The sequence below is a fragment of the Cryptotermes secundus genome, unplaced genomic scaffold (genome assembly GCF_002891405.2).
Source record: "Cryptotermes secundus unplaced genomic scaffold, Csec_1.0 scaffold181, whole genome shotgun sequence".
NCBI classification, from domain to species: Eukaryota; Metazoa; Arthropoda; class Insecta; order Blattodea; family Kalotermitidae; genus Cryptotermes; species Cryptotermes secundus.
Window position 1 is genome coordinate 524927 of NW_019723906.1, and position 23969 is coordinate 548895.

At 36.6% G+C, this 23969-nt stretch overlaps 2 protein-coding genes across 3 annotated transcripts in view; both read left to right on the top strand.

The window, feature by feature from the left end:
- Positions 1–3584: 3584 nt before the first annotated feature.
- LOC111861998 (proteasome subunit alpha type-1) lies at positions 3585–15212 on the top strand. The gene is made up of 5 exons (XM_023847016.2): positions 3585–3694; positions 4012–4262; positions 7438–7597; positions 11502–11711; positions 12381–15212. The coding sequence occupies exons 1-5, from the start codon at positions 3692–3694 to the stop codon at positions 12588–12590; spliced, it is 834 nt and encodes a 277-aa protein (XP_023702784.1). The 5' UTR covers positions 3585–3691; the 3' UTR covers positions 12591–15212.
- A 3139-nt stretch (positions 15213–18351) lies between these two features.
- The window catches only part of LOC111861994 (coatomer subunit beta), a 19193-nt gene continuing 13575 nt past the window's right edge, over positions 18352–23969 (top strand). Inside the window, exons 1-6 of one of the 2 annotated variants that reach the window (XM_023847010.2) lie at positions 18352–18426; positions 19049–19159; positions 19895–20124; positions 21587–21756; positions 22218–22425; positions 23046–23183. In XM_023847010.2, coding sequence (XP_023702778.1) covers positions 19069–19159; positions 19895–20124; positions 21587–21756; positions 22218–22425; positions 23046–23183 — 837 coding nt within the window. In that variant the 5' untranslated portion in view covers positions 18352–18426; positions 19049–19068. The remainder of the gene's footprint in view (positions 18427–19048; positions 19160–19894; positions 20125–21586; positions 21757–22217; positions 22426–23045; positions 23184–23969) is intronic. The other variant, XM_023847009.2, reaches the window with a different exon arrangement.

Sequence of the window (23969 nt, forward strand, 5' to 3'; positions counted from 1 at the left end):
ACAGAACAACAGGCAAAATTATAGACTTCATGTTCTAATTTTTGTGTTTATAGACAGCAGACGAGAAGGCAAAGGGTTCTGGACTGAATGGTAGCAAACATTATCCTCAGAACATCAGTAAGCGTTAACTTTCTCTTAGAAAAACGAAATTAAATCAATGATATTGTTTAAAGAAGAAATATCAGCGTAAGGCTCATATAATTCGGCTTTGCCTATTTCTGTATGGGTGTCTGGAACAATGTGTGTGGTGTTATGTAAAGTTCATTGCGACCCGGTTACTTTGGATCAGGAAAAATTAGATTAAACTGGATTACGCTACGTGGGGTTAGTGTAAGATAGATTTAATTTAGGTTTGGTTTCCTACATTAATGATGTCACAGGCTCATCTCCTCCCAAGAGCACCTCAACGTCCCTGTCCTGTAACTGACGTCATCGTCCTCATTGTTCTGGATGTCAGCTCGAGCGGTGACGTCGATTCTGACTTTTATAGGGAACCGATGTCTCCAAAATATTCCGAAAAATCTCGCCAAATTATTCCTCTGGAATAACGGTTCGGCGTCTGTAGAGGCATATTTGGCATATTGCATGTTCGTAAAGGGCAGCATTAGACCTGTGCTTAATAACACACCAAACCTTAAAAACGTATGGATAAATGGAGCTATAGCTCCGCGTATTCTCAACCTGGAGGAAAGGACCTGCGGTACCCATTTAGGCTGGGTGGGCTCCAGAGCGATTCTTGGCTCTGTGGAGAAGAGAACAATGTGTTGCCTCGTAGGAGAATCGAATCGCGATTCTTCGGTCATCTATCACGTAACCTAGTCTGTAGCGATTGAATTCTCCCGGCTTATCTTCCATGTTCCTTCGCATGCAAATCTGACTGAAATTTTGTATCCCTTTCGCCTTGCATATTGTAGTCCTGAGCTGAGGGGAGTTGGCTTTGGATCTGGAGAAAATGCGATGCACTTCGCTTAGTATACCCGTAAGTTAAAACAGTGAGTTCGTCAGAGTAGATTACATTCGGTTTTGTTCCGTTTATGTTCGGTTTCATAGTATCTTGATGTCGCTATCGCATGTGCCAGCAAGCCAGTGTCACGGTTCTCGAAATATACGCCATCGTGGACCTCGACAACAAGTTAGCCGTCCGTCTGGGCGTCGGCGTCGATACTGAGTCGAACAAAGGCTGGGAATTCGCAACATATTCTGAATTAAAGTTCGTGGCCTGTAGTCCGTAAGCGAACTATACCGACTGAGTGACCGCCGCTTGTCAGCGAAGTTAGTACCAACTTTTTAGCGGATAGAGGGTGTCGCGTGGTCAGCGAAACGAATCCTCACGGCCGTTAATTTCGGTTTTCTAGACGGAAACCGCTATTTCCTTGAAACAGGTCCTCACTTATCGTCGCGAGGCTGAGTGAACCCCGTTCCAGACCCACTATTTCTCAGAAAATCTGGTAGCGCCGGGAATCGAACCCGGGACTCTGACCACTAGACCACAGAGGTGGTCATATTCTGAATTATATTTGTCAAAGCTTTTCCCTAATATGTAGTATGTTTGGCGTCTTTGACCCGAAGCTGTCACTCTTAAATACTGCGACTGCGCTTCAGTTTGAATCTCTCTATTCTTTTTATGTTATTTCGTTTTGCTGATTGTTTTCATCTTAAGTAAACCAAGGGTTACAGAAGAGTTTATTTACACCCGGAAATTTTGTTAGATTAGATTGTTAGATTATATCATGGTAAGATTACGGTTTTCTTGCATGTGATGCCGTCTAGTTTCTAGGTAGATAGACTTCCAAACTTTTCAGATGAACCTGCTACCCTCATATTTATAGTACAAGACTGGAACGTCCTGCAAAAATGGTACGCTAGATACTGAAAGGAGTACTATAACTGGAACCCTCCTTTTCTTCTGGCAGGTACCATATTACCAGCATGACTTCCACCCTGAATATGGAGGTAGCAAGTTCCCTGAAACGTTGGTACCCATCAACTAGACTACAAGGCATCACGTTCCAGAAGTTCATAAACAAAACTTTCAAAATCATAAGATCTTCATATCCCATATGGGTTAGATTAGATTGCGTTATGTTGCTTGAAGTTGGTATGAAGGATCATTCATTTTTTTCTTTTTCTTGCTTTCTTGATATCACAGATGCATGCACTAACAGTAAGATACCGGAGCCATTGTCGCCGCAATACACGTAATCGTCTTTAACGGGGCCAACATCGGTTCGATATTCGAATATTTCCAGCATGCACTAAATTATTCTCCCAGACTAAAGCGTCGGAGTCGGTATAGACGTATTTCGCCCGACGCTGTCACTCAGCAGTCCTGTGCATGGCCATATATATTAATCATATTTAGGTTGTTTTATTTTTACGTTTTTCTGCTCTGTCCTTTCGTGATTCAGTATTGTATGGTAGGTCACTTTGTGAGATTATGTTACGTTATGTTACATGAGGTCAATGCGAATTAAATATATATTAGGGGGCTGTTTTCAGGAAGGTAAATGGGAAAAGAACGTTGGCACATGAAAATGCACACTCTCCTTACACTTCTTAATCTGTGGATAACATTATAAAATAATAAATACGCGCTAAAAGTTTGTGACGATTCAAATATTATGTTTCTGGTCATTATCCGTCGTCCTGTCTCTATCTAAAAATACTGTCCTGATTATTTTTCAAAACACACCGTTTCAGAGACTGGATTCTGTCTCCGGCTTCAAGTAAAACCTACTCAGTTGGGCCCAATCGCTAGAGCTAATCCCTATTTCCTGACACCTGGTGTCCAGCTGAGTAGGTTTTACCTGAAGACGGAGACAGAATCCACTCTCTTAAATGTTATGTTCCGAATAATAAGAGGACAGTGTTTTTATATAAAGACAGGATAATGGCCAGAAACATAATATTTGTATTATAAAATGCTCGTAATATCTCGCCCGTTAGTTCTAGTACGTCGTCTGACTCTAAAAGTCTTCTAGAGAAATGGATCGCCTGAGTTTTCCCTGCATTGATCTTTACGTTCCAGCGCTCACACCACGGCTTCACTTAGCGAGGCCGCGTTGCAGTTTGCGGAGAACACGACGTGCATGTTTCTCTATCGCGTAAATACAGGTATCGTCCACGAACAAAGCAAGATATTTTCCAGATGCCGCGATGGTATCATTTATATTTAGACTGTAAAATGCTGGGGATCGGATGGAATCTTGAGGCACTCTTGCCGCTACTTTTCTTTGGTCGGTCTGTCGGTTTTTTCTATGTCTCCGTTGGTCTCCTTTATATGACTTCGGGGCGGACCGCATGAAGAACATCATTCTTTTATTGTTGCTTGCATGTCCTTTTCCAGGCAACCTGATTGCCGCGCCATTGCCTAGCGCTGGCCTGCGTATCCGTTTGCCTAGGAATAACCGGGAATCACCGCGTTCTCAGGCTTCCTTATCCCGGCATTTTACCGACAAGTCCCTAAGGTTGTTTACCTATGATCCCTTTGACTGTCCATAACTAAGAGTTTCAACCGTTTCACCCGCACACGAACAACCAACCAAACGCAACGTAGCTAACGTAGCAATATAGTCTCCGTGTGTTATCTGAGGACACAAGAAAGCTGGTTGTGTTTGGTTGGTAATTTGTGTGCGGTTGAATAATAGAAGGCAGTGATCAGCAGCATCAGCAGTGTTAGAGTCCGTTAGAAATGGTGAGTAAGCGTGATTATATGACGGTTTGTAACGAATTATTGAGCAAGGTGTTTAGTTTTGATGTTATTCTTCTAATTATCAATAGAATTGATTCTTATAATATAAACGTGTTAGGTTAATATGTATATAAGTCACTTCTGTATTGGTTGGTTGTTCAACATAACCTATATTTTTGACATGACTAAGGCGATTTGACTGTACATTCGTTAAGTTATAATAATATCTTCAGTGTATCATATATAATATGCCCATTTCTTTGTATCACACTAATGTATGTCATAAATTTCTCAACATTTATCTCATGTTTGATTTATAGTTCCGTAATCAGTACGACAGCGATGTGACTGTATGGAGCCCACAAGGGCGGCTTCATCAAGTGGAGTATGCAATGGAGGCTGTGAAATTGGGTTCTGCAACCGTCGGACTAAAGAACAAAACCCATGCAGTACTGATAGCACTGAAACGTGCCTCTTCAGAATTGTCAGCCCATCAGAAGAAAATTATCCCCATTGACACCCACATTGGCATTACCATTGCTGGTCTTACTGCAGATGCAAGAATACTTAGGTACAAGATTGTTGTTATTATCTTAAAGTTTGAATTGTGCTGGGGAGGTTTCTTTATATATCACAATGGCTGCACAGTTTAAGGCATGAAATGTCGAACACTGGGATCGTGGGTTTGAATCCTACTCAAGGCATGGCTGTCTATTTGCGTTTATTCTGTGTTTGTGTTAGGTAGTGGCCTTGTGACAGGCTGATCCCCCATCCAAGGAGTCCTACCGACTGTGTTAGATAAGAAACCAAAGTGAATCGAAGCATTTCACGGATACCCTATGCTCTAAGTGGGAGCAACAGGTATAGAAGAAGATTTATATTTATATGGATAAACTTCATTGAAGGCCATCTATATTGAAATTGGTTTAATGTGAGATTTGAGGTTTCCATGGTGTTGAAGATTTGGGTTATGACCCTGTGCTGTCTGGTAGGTGGTTCTGAACACTTTGGAGGAACCTGCTGCCTCCACCTGCTGAATATAGTAGCAGGTTCCTTTAAAACTGTTGATAACCACCTACTGTACTTATCAGTGACATAACTGAGAAGACCATCTAGGTTATTTTAATTATTTTAGTTGTCTTATAATGTTCTCCACAGATAAGAAATTTAAGGAGAGTGTGCGTTTTCATGTACCAATGTTCTTTTCTAATTTATCTTCCTGAAAACAGCCCCCAAATATATTCTTAATTCATTTGGTTATTCAGTTATGGTCTGTTTAAAGAAGCTTTCAGTAGCTCAGATCACAGCATACGGTATTCATTCATTCATTCATTCATTTATTACCTTTATTTTCCATATATCCATACAGGTAACAAACCTAGGATGTGGAAATGGTACCTTTGAAAATAGATACATATACAAATTATATGAGTCACATAATTAAATTACTTACATTAATTGATTAACATAAATAATAATATAAAGTAAAAATTTAATAAGATAATTTAAAAATAACTTACTATAAAACTTGAATTAATACAAGTTTATTTAAATTACCTATATTAACTGAATTAAATACATTGCAAATTTACACACTTATGACCAAGTATGTCGATAATATTCATTCATGGAATGAATGATTATCAACAAATAATAAATTGGAAGGGCAGTAGAGGTAATCAGTTGTGGTGTAATCTAAGATACTGTCTTGCCATTTGCGTGGAGGAACTGAGGAAATTCATGAAATATCCCAGTCAGAATAGCCAGTCTGCTGTCCAAGATTTAAAGCAAGTACCTTGATATATGAAGGAGTGCCAACTCAAACTGCTTATCCTTTGAATTTAGGTAGTGGGTTTTGTGTGCTAGGAGCTCAATCCCACAGTTTTGGGTGGCATGCAAGCTAGCATTAGGACATGTTTAGTTGTGGCAATAACACTGTTATTTATACTGTATCCATTTCGTAGTGCAACTTAATGCACTGTGTCACTGAAACCATCACTTGAAACTGGAGGGAAGTTGTGGATGCTAATTTGTCTTGAACAGTATAAGTAATAATATGCTTCCTCTAACCAGTAACCATCTCAATGGTGGTTCAGCATTAAAGTGTTCCAGTGTAATAAAATGTGTTGAGTGAAATAGCTCCTTCTAAAAGTCATGGAACTGGTCTGCTTGAATTAATGTTCGTGTGAAATGACTGGTAGGATTAGAATCTTTTGTGATGAATAACTGCATTGAAGTCATATTGGGCAGTTAGCCATTTTATCTTAACACAGCTGAGTGCTTGAAAGAAGTTCATCATAAAATGATACATATTTATCCTTGTATTACAATGGCAGAGTGTTCAGTCTTCATAATCATTTAAATGTATGCTTTTACATATTTTAAAAAGTATAAACTAACTTATACAAAAATTATTTCCCCTGGATGGATACAGTTTGGGAGCTGGGGTAGCGCAGCTGGTATAGTGACTGGCTATGGGTTGGAAAACCAAGGGGTCAGAGTTTGAGTCCTGGTAGGATCAAGAATTTTCTCTTTTCCATGTCGTCCAGACTCGCTCTGGGGGTCACCCACCCTCCTGTCTGAAGGGTATGGGGGGACTCTTTCCTTGGTGGTAAAGTGGCAGAAGCATGAAGCTGACCACTCACCCCCAACTAATGCTGAGGTCAAGAAAATTTGAATCTATACACCCACTCCCCCATATGCCTTCATGGCATAGTCCTTAATTAGTTAAGCACAGGAACAACTTTACCTTTTATAAACTAACCCCTTGATACTGCATTGTCCAAGATGGTTCTCTTGCTGTGTAATTTCCTATTAACTGACTGACTTTTCTGCCTTTTAACAAAGCTGTTTCAACTGCACTTAATATATGACCATGAATTCCCTGTTGAGGAACACATAGATTCTACCTTCACCAGAAAATCCTTTTACTGGGCCTTATTTTGAATAATTTTGTTCCATTTTATGTCATCTCAGTCTGTGTTCTCCAGATTCATTTTAATGTTGTCCTTCCATACTGACTTGCAAGAATTCCACTTTAGCAATTTGTCTTGCATACTAGGTTATGGATAACAAGAAGTATCACATAATCTGGATTAAATTGTAGATTTTTATGATTTCTTAGGCATAGTAGTATCCTTATTTATATAACTTGCTTTAGACAGTAAATCATATTTTCAGGGATATTGCTACCAATTGTGTCTGTTGGACCAGTACAGAAGTATGGTAAATAGCTGCCTGTTGCATTCAGCAATATGCTAGTAGGCAGTTTTGTTTAAGGCTTAGCATAAATTCTTAACAGATATCTGTGGGTTATGTGATATCATTCTGTCATCTTTGCAGTTTGTATGTGTTTACTTCTTCATGTATATTGTGTGATCCTCACTGTTGGTTGTCCAATACTGATTCTGCTTGGCTATGAGACCACATGCCTGATTCTTACACCTGTTTAAATTCTGTTTTACTTTGCCTGGCAGCACTCTGTGCTCATGTCATGTTATTCCCAACCAGTAATTATGAGGCAGTGAATTTTCAAAATATAGTGACTCTTAGTATTATGTTGGTATGGTTTTATTAGGGCTGCTATACTTAAATAACTCAAATTTTGTGGGGGATTAGGTAGGTTAGGATGGTTTGCATCATTTGTTGGTCAGTAACAGTAAATAAACCCAAATTCAGAAGAGGACAGTGAACAGAAGTGCTTTTTCCATTATTACGCTAATCATGATATAATTTTATATTTTCAGTCGCTACATGAGAACCGAGTGTCTGAATCATAAATATGCCCATGATGCCTTATTACCTGTTAGTCGGTTGATAACAATGCTTGGAAACAAGATGCAAGCATGTACCCAGCGTTATGACCGTCGACCATATGGTGTTGGACTCTTGGTAGCTGGTTATGATGTAAGCTTTTAAAAATTACCGTTTTTATTATGTGACCTATTTATCATCATAATACCTTGGCTTCCACTTCCTGTTCTGAATCTTTTTATTATTGTATATTTTCACAATTTTTGACTATGTAGCTGAAAGCCGTTACACTTCAGAAAACTAAATAAAGCATGTTCACTGTGTTTTATATTAATCAGTAAAATCTTATTACTGCTATCACCTCAGGATATTTCAGCATTCACAGTTGTATCTTCATTGGTTTTATCCTGTTGTGTTCTACAGATATATATATATATATATATATATATATATATACATAAGAGGTATGTTACCATCAACACAACAAATACAGTTCATGATTACAGATATAAAGATACATGTCATGTGGAAAGCATGCTAATATCCACACACTACAACCCGTACATTATAGAAACTTGTTGTTGGACTTCACAACTGGGCTTACTACGTAGAAAGCTTCTACAATAAGACCTTACAACAACATACATGCCCAATTTCTACACTGTAGCAGTGAAACCTAAAATATTTAAGTTGGCATACAGTTCTCAACTTATGATTGGAAACCTTTCACATTTTTTAACATTTTTAATATACTGCAACATGGGATGGCGCAACGTGAACTCTGCATTTCCATGAGTGACATCACATACCCCCACTCCTTCCATCAGTACGCAACGCTTGGTAAACACCCCTCCTGCTAGGGTGTGACATCACGCAACAGGCGAGTCTGTGCAGCGACTATTGCTAGGCAATCGGTAAACACGGCGATTACGCAACAGGGAAGCGAGGTGCGTTTTCCGCTGTCCGACTGAGGGTTTATAAGAGAAACTGGAATGCCTAAGGAATGTGGAAGTCTAGCAGTCGCCGAGTACAGTTGCAGTCTAGCATTCGCCGGAGTTAGTTGAGCATTAGCCGTCGGTTTCCAGCCTTCGAAGAGATGACGTGAAGTCCAGCAGCAGTGAGTTGTTGTTAAGTTGTATCGAGTAAATGGATTCAAGACAGTCGAACCCAGGAAATGACTACCGCAGATGCCAGTAATTGGGACACTGTAAATTGTGTAAGAGTAAGAGCGAGTGTTCAATAAATTTGCTAAGATCCAGAACGGTGTGAAGTTATTTATCGCGTTACAAACGCCCAACATGTGACAATACTTTTTAATATACCTTTAATATTTTTATAGCATTTCAACATATTATAATTTGATATACAATAGACCCTTCTATTTGTCTTTCATTTTATTTTATGTATTTGCTACTTATTATAACATAAACTTCAGGCAAGAGTTTTATGTCAGTATATAACACGATGCGTTGCACCAATAAGGATCTGTATCGGTATTTCCAATGACTGCGTATTCCTGTGTACAACTGCCTGATGATGGTCTTATGTGGCCGAAACATGTAGCAGTATAAGATCAAAAATAAAACTGTATTTGTTGTGTTGACTGTGACATAATTATATATATATATATACAGTTGTATTTATAGTTGGTAAAGTTTTGACAAAATGTAGTAAACTCTCATATTAGTATAATATTTCTTTCTTACGTACATAAAATGTGTTCAGTTACTACCCAAAACTCATTACAGAGGTGATAAAATCAGGACATTCATAGATGATTATGGTTTTTTGTTATTTGCTGATGAAAAATTCCTTTTTCTATTGGTTATCTATTGTAATGGCCCGTATTTATGCTTCTGGGTTTGTAGTGATGGCAACTATTCGCCAGTTTCAAAACAGATATACATTAAAACATGTCATGTTATCTGATGTCACATTATTTTGCTATTGGGCATATGGCCACTTACAGAGGAAATGCCTTAGGTATTTAGTAGAACCATTTCGTTTCATTTCATTTTATTAGCATTCAACAATCCATACATACAGGTATTACAACCATTTGGATAGGGAAATTTTCAGTTTTACATGTAATTCTCGTGCGTATCTTTACAGTATACACTGTACCACCCTAATATAGGGGGGTGTCATCTGAATAATATTATCTAGATCTAGTTACGATTAATTTCATTTTCTTTACAGAAATACAACAAATTAATCAGCTACATATTACATTTACACTTGATGAATCAAAAGACATAAATTCATCTACAGAATAAAAGGAATGTTTCAGCAAAAAAGATTTTAATTCCTTTTTAAATGAGTTAAAATTTTCCCTTTGTTTTATTTGATTGGGACCTTATTATACAAACTAATTCCCATATTTATCACACTCCTCTTAAAAAGAGCTGTATTACAGTGCTGTACATGAAAATTTAATTTTCTTTGTGTGTTATAATTATGAATGTCTGAACTTATTGCCATAAAAGCCTTGAATTTTTTGATAAAGCATGTCACCTCCAATATATACAGAGAAGGCAATGTTTAAACATTTTAATCTTTAAAAATCTGTCTACATGACATGCGACTACCAATACCACTAATTACTCGAAGAACCCACTTTTGCAATTTAAAAATGCTTTTACTTTCCCCATCCCCACCCCGCAATAAGATACAATTTCTCATACATGACTCAAAATTCGAAAAATAAATTATTTTTATCATATATGGACTTATTATTTCTTTTAATATTTTCACCATATAAATTACTTTGCATAGCTTTGCTTTTAGAAATTGAGCATGAGCGCACCATTTTAAGGTTTCTGTCATGTGAATTCCAAGAAATCTCAATTCTGACTGATATACTATTTCTGTATTATTAAAAACTATTTGTGGTCTTAACGGATCTCTCCCGCTGGTTTGAATGAAATGACATGGCAGATTCTTTTTAGTATTTATTACAAGGTTATTTTTTTGAAACCATATTTCTAATTCTTTCATAACATTCATTATTTTATATTGAAGGTCAAGTTCATCTTTTCCAGTAATTAACAAATTGGTATCATCTGTGTATAAAACCAGCTTTGCTCCTTGAACATTTTCTGTAAGATCATTAATGTACAGTAAAAATAAAAGCGGCCTCAACACTGATCCCTGTGGTACACCATATTTCACTTTCCTACATGATGAATTATAACTGGTTTTGACACTGCCATCAGTGTTTTTTATTTCTACATATTGGATTCTGTTTGACAGGTAAGACCTGAACCACATATTTGGCACCCCTCTTATGCCATATGAGTCTTGTTTCTCTGAAAGTATATCATAGTCTGTTACATCATATGCCTTTGATAAATCAAAAAATAATCCTATGGCATATAGGCCATTATCTAAGGCCTCCTGTATACTTTCAATAAAAGACTGACTTGCTGTGTCAGTTGATTTATTCTTTCTGAAGCCATTTTGGGCCTCTGATAATATATTATTTTGAATTAAAAACTGCATTAGCCTATTATACATCAGTTTTTCTAATATTTTGGAAAATGCCGATAAAATGGATATCAGTCTATAGTTTTTAATATCATGATATTCCCCTTTTTATGCAGAGGTATCACTTTAGCTAATTTTAATCTTCCTGGGAAGGTGCCTGAGCTCAAAGAGGCATTCAGTTAATTGTGTTCTGCTTTATAATTCCAATTAGGGGCTGATGTACATCAAATTAAATTTTGTTTTTGTAGCCAATCAGTACTTCTTCTGTGAGCTTTAGTATCTCACTTCACCAGTTGTGATATTTATTTTTCACCTAAAACATTCATATTCAAACCGAGTGCCACTGTAGTTACAGGTAAATCAGCCTTAGATGGGTTAGCTTTCTTTGCAGTGTTGGGAGTCATCTCATTTGGTTGGAACATGGTAATAAATTTGAATAATTCATGTATTTTAAAAGTAATAGCATTCAATCCATCTAATTATTAAATTACAAACTTTTACAACTCATAACACTAAGTTATATACACCAGTCAGTTCTAAGTGTTGCTGTTTATTGATCATTCTCCTTTAGGACCAGGGTCCACATGTGTACCAAACATGCCCATCAGCCAATTATTTTGATTGCAAAGCCATGGCGGTGGGTTCTCGTTCCCAGAGTGCTCGTACTTACCTTGAAAAGCATCTTGAAGAATTTGTGGATTGTGACACAGATGAGCTGATCAAGCATGGACTCAGGGCACTTCGTGATACATTGCCTAATGAAGTTGAGCTCAACACAAAGGTAACATCAAGCTCCACATTTGGCTCTTTATCTTATATGCAATAAAATTTTGGAAGTTAGACCATCTATATCCATTAGCAGATGTATAAACTTTCATGCTGCAGGCTACAGTGATTGCAAGTGTCAGGTAAAGGTATGCTTGTCCCTGAGCTTAATTAATTAAGCACCACATCATGAAGAAATGTGTGGGAGAGAAGGTATAGCTGCACAATTCTTGACCTTAGCAATAGATGAATGGAGGTGAATGGTGAGCTTCACACCTCGGCTTCTTCAAGTGCACTTTTATATAAAATGTGAAGATTGGGACCTTCTTATGTCAGTGATATTGTGGTTGAGGAATGATATTATGGTTTAGTAAATTGTTCTGGCTGCAGATGACATCTAGATAGCAGTAAAAGTGTTATGATAATTTAGAGATGAGGTATATGAATGACAGTTATATAATTACTTTTTCTGCAGCAGTTCCCCAGGGAAGGCTGCCTGAAGTGGGGAAGGATGCAGTAGATAGGTTAATTTATGTTATAGTGGCCTTAACAATAGCTGAAATAGTTTCAAAGTGTTAGGTAGCATATTTAAATGATCCTGTATTCAATTCCAGTTGCTGCCATAAGAAATTAAATTTAATGAAGTGTATCAGTTCCTGAACATTTTAATTTCTTGTCCCCCCAGAATGTATCCATAGGGATTGTGGGGAGGAACACCCCATTCAAGGCATTTGATGAAGAAGGGACTGCTCAGTATCTGAGAATGATCGAAGGGGAGGAGAAACGTGGTGGGCCGCCAGACACTACAGGCCAGGATCCCACACCTCCACAACCTCCACCAGCTGATGATGGCCCACAGGACCCTATACCTGCAGTCGCGATGGAGACAGAGTAACCATCTTGCCATCCACTCATGTTGCTATGTTATTTCCTGCAAAGTTTGAGTTCTTGACTAAAGAATCCTAGCCGCGACCATGCATAAAGCTTCATTCTTTATTTCATTATGCTTATGATGAAGTTTGTTGAAGGTTAAATTTTTTCCACATTTTGTAATCTGATGGAAATATCTTTTTCTAATATATTTTACTAATATTCTTCCAGAGTTCATTGATGCATATGACTGTAATTTCTTAATTGTTATTCAAGCATCATGTTTCAGAATATTCCTAAGACAAGACATTCTCGATACAGATACTGGTACAGTGCTGTTATTATATGTAAATACTAAAGATCTTTTAGTAGTTTGATGGCATATGCAATCTCTTGGCCTCACTTTGTACAATCCAATTCTTGTTAAAATAGCAGTATTGATTTTAATACTTAAAATCAAGTGTATTTAAGATTTAAAACAGTTTGGAGCAGTTAATCATGTGTATAATATCAAATACCACATTCACATTAGATATTGCATACACATGGACAGTTGTAAGATAAGTAGGCAGTAATGGAAAGATCAAGTCAAAATGCTTGTTTATTACTGTAATATTGTCATAGAAACTTTTCAAGGTAAATATCATCACTAATGCAGTGTATTATAACTTAACAAACACTTCTGCTATAACGGTAGTTTTATTAAATATGAACTGATGAAAAATAACTTTATAAGTGCTTCTCCATATTATTGTATCATTCATTAGCACCTTAATTTAATTCAAGGAAAAATAAGAAGAGCTTGATGGAGGAATTATCTGTGATGTGTCACAGTGTCAGTCATGAGCTAATTTTTTTATTAACCTCCACTTTTTAAATTTTTATTTCTAAATCATGTTACTTAGTTGTTTCTGAATTTATATTTTCTATTTTCCATCTTGGATTTGTGGTTCTTAGAGGAGTGACTATGAATATACAGTCTTCTGGGTTGTACCATCGTGTAGTGTGGAGAGATCCCAACATTTCTAAGTAATATGTTGTTTCCAGGGTTGAAGAATAAGCGAAATAAGAAACAAGCAGAAGCAAGCAACTGAGCTTTGAAATTTTGGGCTCCCTCTGAACTGCATTATGTTACAACCCAGAGGACCTCATGCTTTCCATTTTCCAGTTTAAGTGTACCATGTTTTATATATGAACGTTGTACACAGAGTATTTGTAACAATCTTTGCTAAGATTATTACAGTTTGTAGCTTAGCTTTATTGACTCAAAGCTCTGCATGGGATGAGAATGTTTAACTCAGCTAACTGTAGGATATAATATTCATTGTCATTATTCAAGAAAAATAATATGTAGAAGACATTTAACATAATATATATTGATGTGAATGTTTTCTAGAGTATATTCTAGGTACTCTCACTGTTACAGATTATTCTCTATCTTGTTTTAATGCATAATACCATACAGTGTTTCCTGAAACTATTTTCATTTCAGTTTAAGTGAAATTATTTAAACCAACCATAGCATAGAATTTATATTATTCTAAATATATCAGTACTGATATTTGTGTATAAGAATGATTTTAAATTTACTTCACATAATTACTGTTGGTATCCTGTACTAAAACTACCTTATTCAGTAATCAGAGATGAAGCTGCTAATTTAAAGAACAGAGATACTATCATGTAATACTTATTTTCCCCATAGTTCTCTTGTTGCTAACTAGAAATACATTTGGCATTCAGGACTGAGGCAATTTATGCCCCTCAGATGAATAATGATCTTCACGTTTGCTTGTTGGAAATTTTGTATGTCTCAAGACCTGCAATCCTCTACATGTAATAGAATTAGAAATTTATGTCATCAGTGCATTCTTTTGTTCAGTGGTATGTTTTCTATTTCACTTCTTAAGGAGAATGTGAAACCTATAATATGACGTCACCAGACAGAAGAAGATGTGAATTTTCTTCATATGCCTATACAGTTGAAGTTTTTAAAGACAGATTCATGTTTAAATTGATTAACTTACATAATATTTTGCAACGCTATATTATTTTATTTACATTAATTTTGGTAGGAGATTAGCCACTGAAATGTAAGGAAAATTTACAAGGCTGCAAATTTCTGTTGGCATCAATTGCTGTTTAAAAACAATAGAAGTAGTACATACACAACATATGGAGATTGACTGTGCTATTCTACTACAGTGAAACCCATAGTATATTTTCTGTCATTTAAAATTTGGTTTCAGTAATCTAAAGCCAATAGTCTCACTGTCAGATTCTGATATTTAAGATGTTTGTAGTTTAGTGTTCAAATCCAGTGATTCTTAAACAGATCTAATTGGGAGTTTTACTTCATATGATTTCATGCGCATGTGCCATAACTTCTGTGTATTTTGCTATTAACATACATATTTGTGCTTGTCCAGTGAAAGTGATATATATTGCTAAAATGCCTATACATTAGTTTTGAGGAACTGAGGGTAAATGATGTCTCAGTATTACTTTGTGAAGCATTACAACATGGCCACGGTTTGGTATCACAGAACAACTCTTACCTTGATAATGCAAGATTGTAATTAGAAGGGATGTAACATAATGGAGTGGAATTATTTGCTAATAATGAAATAAATTTGTTTCAATTGTTTTACTTTTATTCAGTATAAAATCACCAGCATTCATACTGTGGGTAGAAACATTAATGTTACTCTCATATAATAACAGTGAAACAGGTTTGCAGCACCAGTGCAAGGACAGCATATTTGCAGGTGAAGGAAGTCTGTGCAGTAGATATTAGAAAACAATGGAAAACAATGAAAGAAAGTGCCAAAATAAATCTGACTGAAATAGTGAAAAAGCCATAGGTCATGAGAGGGGCTAGCTTTTGGGATGTGACACCATGTAGTATGGGAGGAGCTCTTGGAAGAGCATACTGTCCATCTTCCGGGTTGAAGAAAAAGCCAAACAAGCAGCAAGCAGAGGAAAGGCATATGATCCTGTTACACTACATGACACATCTTAGACAACAGTGAGAATCTCACTTGTCTCACGTGTCATGAGTCATGAGATTCAAGTTTCTCATGGTGGTGACAAGATTAGTTTCTCTGGGGATATGATGCCATGTCGTCTGGTAGATCATTGCCAATGTTTTGGGGGAATCTTCTGCTTCATTTTCAAGATACCAGAAGATGGCAACAGTATTCATTGGGAATAATTACCAGATTACATGGAATCACATCTCCAAAGACAGAAATCTTCTAGACACCCACTGTATATTTGCTTTACATTGAAGAAGGCCATTTTGTTCTTGGAATATCTGTTATTTAAGCTCATCCATGTGTCAAAAGGCTGTAATGCACGTGAAACCTCCAGCTACTTATTATACAATTTGACTCCCTTTATATGCAAATTGCTCAGCCAATCCACTGGAAGAGACGCATGCTCTCCTGTCAACTTGTCCCATGTATGACTGGACCCATAGCACAATTGAAAACAAATAGAAAACCTACCCACATCACACCTGATGCCAGAAGTGGTCCTTGTTACTGCATACACATTTCTTGCACCTCCATAAAATGTTCATATTCATGCAGTCCTCTTTGGAAACAGAGCAAACTGTAATCTTGAAACCCAAAACTTCAAATTCTGGTCTCCTCTTCAAAGTGTCCCGAGGGATTTCTAAGGATATTGTTCAAGCCTAGTACTGATTTCATCCACTTTCTCCACAGTGACCACTTAACATTTTGATCTGGTTCTTTTTGTGTGTATGTGTGTCCTGTAATGACCCTGTTGGACTACACTTATTTAGTCTGCATGAGTATTTTTTTATTTGGAACTGATAGCATCCTGAAATTTATGCCAGAATATTTTCTTTACTTTTCACATGGGTATTGCACATGAACTTATTCCAATGTGTAACTCTAATGTGAAATTTTGACAGAAGGAAAAATGTGACTGAATTTTAATACAGCAGTGGGGATTTCGGACTATAGCTGACTGGAACATAACACTTAAGCATACTTCAGGATGGCTTTTCAGAGGTTTATGGGGGTGTTAATGTAGGGAAATCAGGAAGTGTATAAGCTTTCAACCTGCTGAGTGTAAAGTAAAGCAAGTAACATGCCTTTACCACTGGACTAGCCAAAGGACTTATGGCAGGTTCTCAGATGAGGTCAGGGAAAATTTTCTTTTGTGTCTGAATATTACACAATGGAATTGAATTAGAGGCATGAAGGTGAAGCTCTGCACATTCTAGACCATGGCACTAGATTGAGGTTTAGCCCAGTTTAGACATTGGTTTCTTTGTCTGGCAGTATCCCCTGGGGAAGTATTCTGTGGATCTTGGAGGACACTTTCTGAGGGTTTGACTGGATTAGCTCAGTACACGGTCCACAGGCATACTCTTGTAAACTTAATAATGAGCTGTCAGATTCTATAATTGACAGGCAAGACTGGCTAAGTGACTACTAGCTTCTCAAGGATGCATGATGTTGGTATGCTAGTACTGCAAAACCTCCAACCAGATAGAATTATATACCTCCATATTTGGGATTAACGCTACAGATGGAGGCTGTACGTTCCTCCTAATCGATAATACAGACCCATCAAACTATACAGCATCACTGTCTAGAAAGTCTAGAAGACTCAAATCTCAATTGTCAGTAGATACCAGTACCATAGATCAGGCCCTTAAATGTTCCACATTTTTTATTCCATAGACTTATTATTGAATAGAATTGAAATGATTTGATTTACATTCTATTAATCCTTTGAATACAAAACAACTCTGTCAATCAAATCAAACAAATCCCCTGCCAATCTTCATTCCATCAAATTCTCCACAAATAAGAATATCTAACTAATTCTAAATTGTAATCAACTGTAACAATTGTAACTATTGTAATTTTAGTCTTACTCATATATTAAATTGTTAATATTCAGAATTAACTTGACTTGTCCTATATCATGTACAATGATCTACAGTGACGAAATCAATCAATCAATCAATCATAAGTAAGTAAGTAAAATATATTAGTACAGACAACTGTAGCGTACAATTTTATATAACATTAATTTTATGTCATTCTCTATTTATGTTGAAGTATTCATCTATAGAGTAGAAGGAATGAGCATGTAGAAAATTCTTCAGTGCTAATATAAACTCTTTATTTTCATTACTCAAGTTTCTGATATATTTAAGCCAGTAAAGTGGGTACCTTTTTCATATATTGATAAATTTGATGAAGGTAGGTGAAATTTATATTTCTTTTCTATAGGTGTTGGCAATATTAAAATGGATCTTGGAGATAGGATGGTATTGATTGGATTGATCTGGCTCAGGATATGGGTAAGTGGCGAGCTATTGTGAACGCGGTATTGAGCCTATGGATTCCATAAAATGCTGGGAAGTTCTTGAGTAGCTGCACAATTGCCGGCTTCTCAAGAAGGGCTCAGAATCTATAGTGTGTATTTGTGTTATTGAAATCGAAACTTAATTTGAATTTATCTTATTATAATTGTTATTTTCAGTTTCCTGTAGATCGAATGATAAGTAAGAATCAGTTTTCACTCTACTCCTGCTTTATTAAGACTCAGAAATTTGACACAGAAGTACGCCTTATATACATACAAACTTATAACCATAGTAACACATAACAATACAAAGATACTGTATTCCTGTAATTGGTTATGCATCGTTATGCATGACCGTGCATGACTTCATGCATTCTGAAATTGGTTACGACAGTCACCGAAACGTAATGAATAGTAATGAAAGAGCCATATACGGCGCTAGTGTTTCACGTAAGGAACCATTTTCTTTGACACGTCAAGAAACGTGTGTGTTGTTTATTATATTGTAGGTAACTGTTGGTTTATGTAGGTTTTTGCATATTCGCAATTTCAACAATCATTTAACGGCATATTTATTTATATTGTTAATTTTACAGAGAAGTACAAATATGTGAAATGTGTCATTTCCTGGATTGTCATGTTTGTCAGTTATCTGTATTTAATATTTGTTGCAGTGTGATTAAACTATGTAAAACAGGATACAGGTCTTGCAGTATACATATTAAGAAAGAACAGTAATCAGAGAAGTTTTGGAAAAATGTATAAAATAATCAGTAGTCGTAGCTTGTGTTAGATAAGGTTAGGCCGCCCACCTTACAAGTTCTCATATGTCACAGCTACCAGTAAAGCCCTTGTCACGCCCTTAAGTTGTCTGGTGATCGATGTATTAAATTCTAACGATATGCTCCTTTTAATTCTGATAATTTAAGTGATCTACTAATACCTTTGTACCGTTAATTTCAATTTGTTGTTCCACAGGATGAGTAAATAAAATTTAAAAATAATGGTTTGATTAATAATGCATTTTCGTATCCATGGATTTTGTAACTGAGTTAGGATCTACGGAATGTGAATAAATGATGATGATGATCCAGATTTTTGCTTTGTATATTGCAATTTTTTTATTTGCAGGTATTTGATATTAAGTCAACATGGTTACAGTTGAGCAACCATGTTATACACTGATAAATTTACCGTCAGATTCTGACCCACCCAATGAGATGCAGCTGAAGATGGATCTTGGTATGTTATAATGTCCTTGTTTTGTTATGTGCCTAACTTTTGTTGTAATCATATCACTTGTATAGGGATTTCAAAAACTGTTCACATATGGTACTGTAACTTGTTTACCCTTATCAGATAAATCAAACATAAAGAACAGTAAGTTATGTGAAATATTGTTAAGTGGTCATATGAAAAAATAATAGAGTTAAAAGGATAAGGCAAATTAAGATGGTTAAATGCTGAAAAATATAATGTAACAGTAATGTAGGCCGCACCATAGCTCAAGCTGTTAGTCGCTGGCCTCCACTGCGGCGGCCTGGGTTCAGTCCCGGGTCTGGTCAAGTGGGATTTGTGGTGGACGAAGTGGTGCTGGGGCAGGTTTTCTCCGAGTACTTTGGTTTCCCCTGCCAATCTTCATTCCACCCAATTCTCCATCATAATCACCCGGGGCAGGTACAATAGGCCAGTCAGTGGCTGCCGTGTCGAGTGGACCCACCTGGAACAGTCATCAGATATCAGCTTCATTTATGAAACAAATTTTTAAGAACCCTGCAGTATTTGGACTTTGTACTGAAATGATGGGCTTTGTGTGTTTTGTATGTACTGATTTGAGTGACCGTATTGCTGTTAAAATTGCGGTGCAGTTAAAATTTATGTGCTTCACTCCATGGAATACCTTTAAAAATGCTGTCTCTGTTTTACTAGTTTCATTTAATGTTTCTTTGTAGTTTTATAATTACTTTATTATTTCAGAGAAAGGTGATATTAAAACAAAAATTGAGGCATTGAAGAAAACAATCCATATGATTGTCAGTGGAGAACGATTACCAGGCTTGCTGATGACAATAATCCGCTTTGTACTACCACTTCAAGACCACATGATCAAGAAATTATTATTGATATTCTGGGAAATTGTTCCAAAAACAACTCCAGATGGCAAACTTATGCAAGAGATGATACTTGTCTGTGATTCATACAGGAAGGTATGTTGCTTTTGGTCATGTGGAAGAAAGAATTAATGCAAAAGTTTTTTGGTAAATCATGTTGGTCAATCAGCAGTATGAATTTGGTGTTGAATTTCAGCATTATGTCTCTGCAGCATCAAAGAATGATGCTCTGTGTGGACATTGTTTTTCATGTACAAGGGGCAGACAGAATAATGGAAACACTAAGAAATTAAGGAATGGAATTTGTGTTAAAGAACTTCAATTGGCAATGCTGAATGTTCCTCATCTGTTTGTTTACACTCACTAGTGCCCATATCAGTGCATTAGTGGTTGTGTTGAATGAAAGTTCATGCGAAAGAATCGGAAAATAGGAAAACTGTGGAATGTTAAAAGGGACAGATTATTGGTGCGTGTTTAGCTGGAGCATCTATGACCAAAACTGCCACATTATTAGGTGCATTGAGAGCAACAGTTTCTTAGGTTATGTTGGCATGCACGAATCATGGGAAGACAACACACAGTAGGGCTGCACTTGCTAAACCTCTGATTACCAAAGAAATGCTCAGATGTGTAAATGATGGTGTCATGACCATAAAACCTGGACATCAAGCAACTGGAAACGTGCATATGATATGGTCAAATGAGCCACCCTTCATGCTATTCCCTACATCAAGAAAAGTTTACCTTTGAAAAACACCCAGGGAAGCCTACAATCTGGAATATTTGGTTCCAACAATGAAGCATGGGGGAGATTCTGTCATGGTTTGGGTAGCAGTGTCATGGTATTCTGTTGGTCCCTTCATTGCTATATGCTGCAAAGGAGTACGTGGACAAGTTGGGTAATCAGGTGCATCCAATGATCCAGATCTTATTTCTAAACAATGATTCAGTTTTCCAAGATGACAGTGTCCCCATTCACACAGCTGGAACTGTTCAGTTATGGTTTGAAGAGGATGAAGGTGAACTTCATCTTCCCCAGCCACCACCGTCACCAGATTTGAACATCATTTAACCACTCTGGTAAGATTTGGAGACTATAGTGAGGAACAGATTCTTACCTCCAACATCTCTAAAGCAACTTGAAGATTTTCTTCAAGAAGAATGGCACAAAATTCCACTAGAGTCTCTTCAAAACTTGTGTGAGTCCATTCCAAGAAGGACTGCAGTCGTATTGAAGGCAGAAGGTTGTCGAGCACCACATTAATGAAGAAATGTGTACAGTATCTGTAGTGTCTCCATTATTTTCTCCGACCACTGTACATGGTGTATGGAAATTTTTGCCTACAGATTCAGTTGTGTGATTCCTCAGTCAATATAGATGTGAGTATGTCCCTCGATAAAGTTTCATAGTGTAGTCCATAGCTGCAAATAGCTGGACTACTAGTGTATACATCATTGAGCCCACATTTTCAAGTACAACCAGTGACTTGTAAAGGACACTAGTTAAGGAAATGCTATGCTTCAGCAAATACTTAACTTTATTTCATTTTAACATTAGGATTTGCAACATCCCAATGAGTTCTTGCGAGGTTCAACATTGCGCTTCCTCTGCAAACTTAAGGAACCAGAACTTTTGGAACCATTGATGCCTGCAATTAGGGCCTGCTTGGAACACAGACATTCTTATGTCAGGAGAAATGCTGTTCTTGCCATCTTTACAATTTACAGGTACTGTTATAATGTGTCATCATGCGTTCCTTACTGTGGATACTGTTTGATCGTCTTTTTATCATATGATAGTTTAAGGAAACAGTAACATTTCCAGATATTGAAGTTCTTATAATTTTGTTGTGTGATACTACTCTGATGAACCCATAGTTTTGATCATTACTTATCGCGAAGGCCTCAGTTCAGTTCCAGGATGGTATGGAATGGGATTTTTGGTACACCGAGTGGCAGCAGAAAAGAGGTAGGAGGGTGTGCACTAGAGCCATCTGGCTTACTATAGGGTTTGGTAGTGTGTTCTTGTGAATGTGGGAATGAATTTTCAGGTTCCGTTAAAGGTAAGCACTCGGTAATTGTTACTTTCTCAGGAACAATTCTGCTTCATGGGGTTAATTTTAGTACTTTAGTCAGTTAGATGACAGTTATTAAAACTATTTTTTGTGTGTGTGTGTTTCACTTTTCAGAAATTTTGAGTTTCTCATTCCTGATGCCCCAGAATTAATTGCAAGTTTCCTGGAGGGTGAGCAGGACATGTCCTGCAAACGTAATGCCTTCCTTATGTTACTTCATGCAGATCAAGAAAGGGCACTGGCATACCTTGCATCTTGTCTTGACCAAGTAACTTCGTTTGGAGACATCTTACAGCTTGTCATCGTGGAACTGATTTATAAGGTATGTGGAGTTTATGTTGTCCTACAGAGCATACTTCAGTGAGCAGGTAATTGATTATGAAAAGTTATTAGAAAATTTCTGAGTTGTAATTACACTCTTGTAATATGAGATGAAGTTAATAGGAAATGGTCGTATCATTGAAGTATCTCCCATCCTGTTCTTTAATTTCTCTTCAGTATTTCCAACATGATAGAAATGCAGATGTATTCTTAAACTCTTGTGCTAATCTATCCTTTCGTAAGATGTGTGCCTGCCTGCATGCCAGCCTCACAGTCTATGTTCACTGTTTCTTCTATTCTTTGAGAACATTTACTAATGACATATTTTAGCAGAGTATGTAAGATGAATTTTTATACATTTTTCCCCATACAAATTTTGTATGAAACTTTCTTTGTATGCTGAAAGTCACTAGCATGCGGCAGTTTTTATAATTGGAATTTTTCCAAGAACTGTTTGTTGTTAACTACATTCTGAAAATTATATAAAGTGGTGTGTTGTAGCTAAGCAGTTGCAGATTTTGAATTCTGTCATGGCTGATATATATTAAAACTTTCCTTCAGCAGTATTTAGTATATTAATTGGTCTGTATAATTGAAATTACTCCATATGTGGGTTGTTAGGTTTGTCATGCTAACCCATCAGAGCGATCACGCTTCATCAGGTGTATCTACAATCTGTTGAATTCAACCAGTCAGGCTGTGCGCTATGAAGCAGCTGGAACTCTGGTAACACTGTCTAGTGCCCCAACTGCTATCAAGGTAAGATAATACATTTACCATAAATTTGTATTTGAATACTGCATCGTTGATTAAGTATCACACTTGTGAATATGGGATGTGAGAAATTTGTTTGTATAGTCTGCTCACTTCATCTGATTGGTAGACTTCTGTGGAATAAGAATAAAATTATCATTTGTCTGTTTTGTATGGGTTGTGAATAGTGTGACAACTCTGGAAGTACGTATTTACACTGACATGCCCATTGAAGGCTTCTTCAGAATGTGATGGCTATGGACAACACCATAATTGTAGGAAATGAAGTTGTTTGGTGTGTGACCACAGAAACTGAACTGTAATGAGCAAACATTAAATTGTGATTCCGCTCTACTCTCGTTTTTGCTTCACTGAAGTCTGATGACTGACTGTGACATATCCCATCTCATAATATAAAACATTTGGTTTAGATAATTAATGGTATAAACTATTCCTTGAACATCTGGTTCATGCATCAGTTATTTTAAAATACCATCTGGGGCTTACCATTTTAAGAACTTGTACTTAACCTTTAAAGTACAGACTTTTAAATTGTCGAGAGCCTGCTGTGGCCAAAATTTAAATGGCTCTAAGTCTTTAAAGTTGCAGACTTTCAGAAAAAATACATATTTTCCATTCTATGCAATATAGAAATACAAACTAAAAACAGCCTGAAAAACAATAAAATTTTCTACATATACACAAAAGGGCAATTTTTACAAATGAAATTCTAAAGGACTTACCCATAGTTTTTTCTCAAAACTTCAGATATGTTGATTTTATTGTCACTAA

Excerpts from the sequence above, each read along its gene's own strand:
- LOC111861998 (XM_023847016.2), top strand. Across the intron at positions 4,263-7,437 it reads GCAGATGCAAGAATACTTAG|TCGCTACATGAGAACCGAGT; the intron begins GTACAAGATTGT and ends TTATATTTTCAG. Across the intron at positions 11,712-12,380 it reads AAGTTGAGCTCAACACAAAG|AATGTATCCATAGGGATTGT; the intron begins GTAACATCAAGC and ends TTGTCCCCCCAG.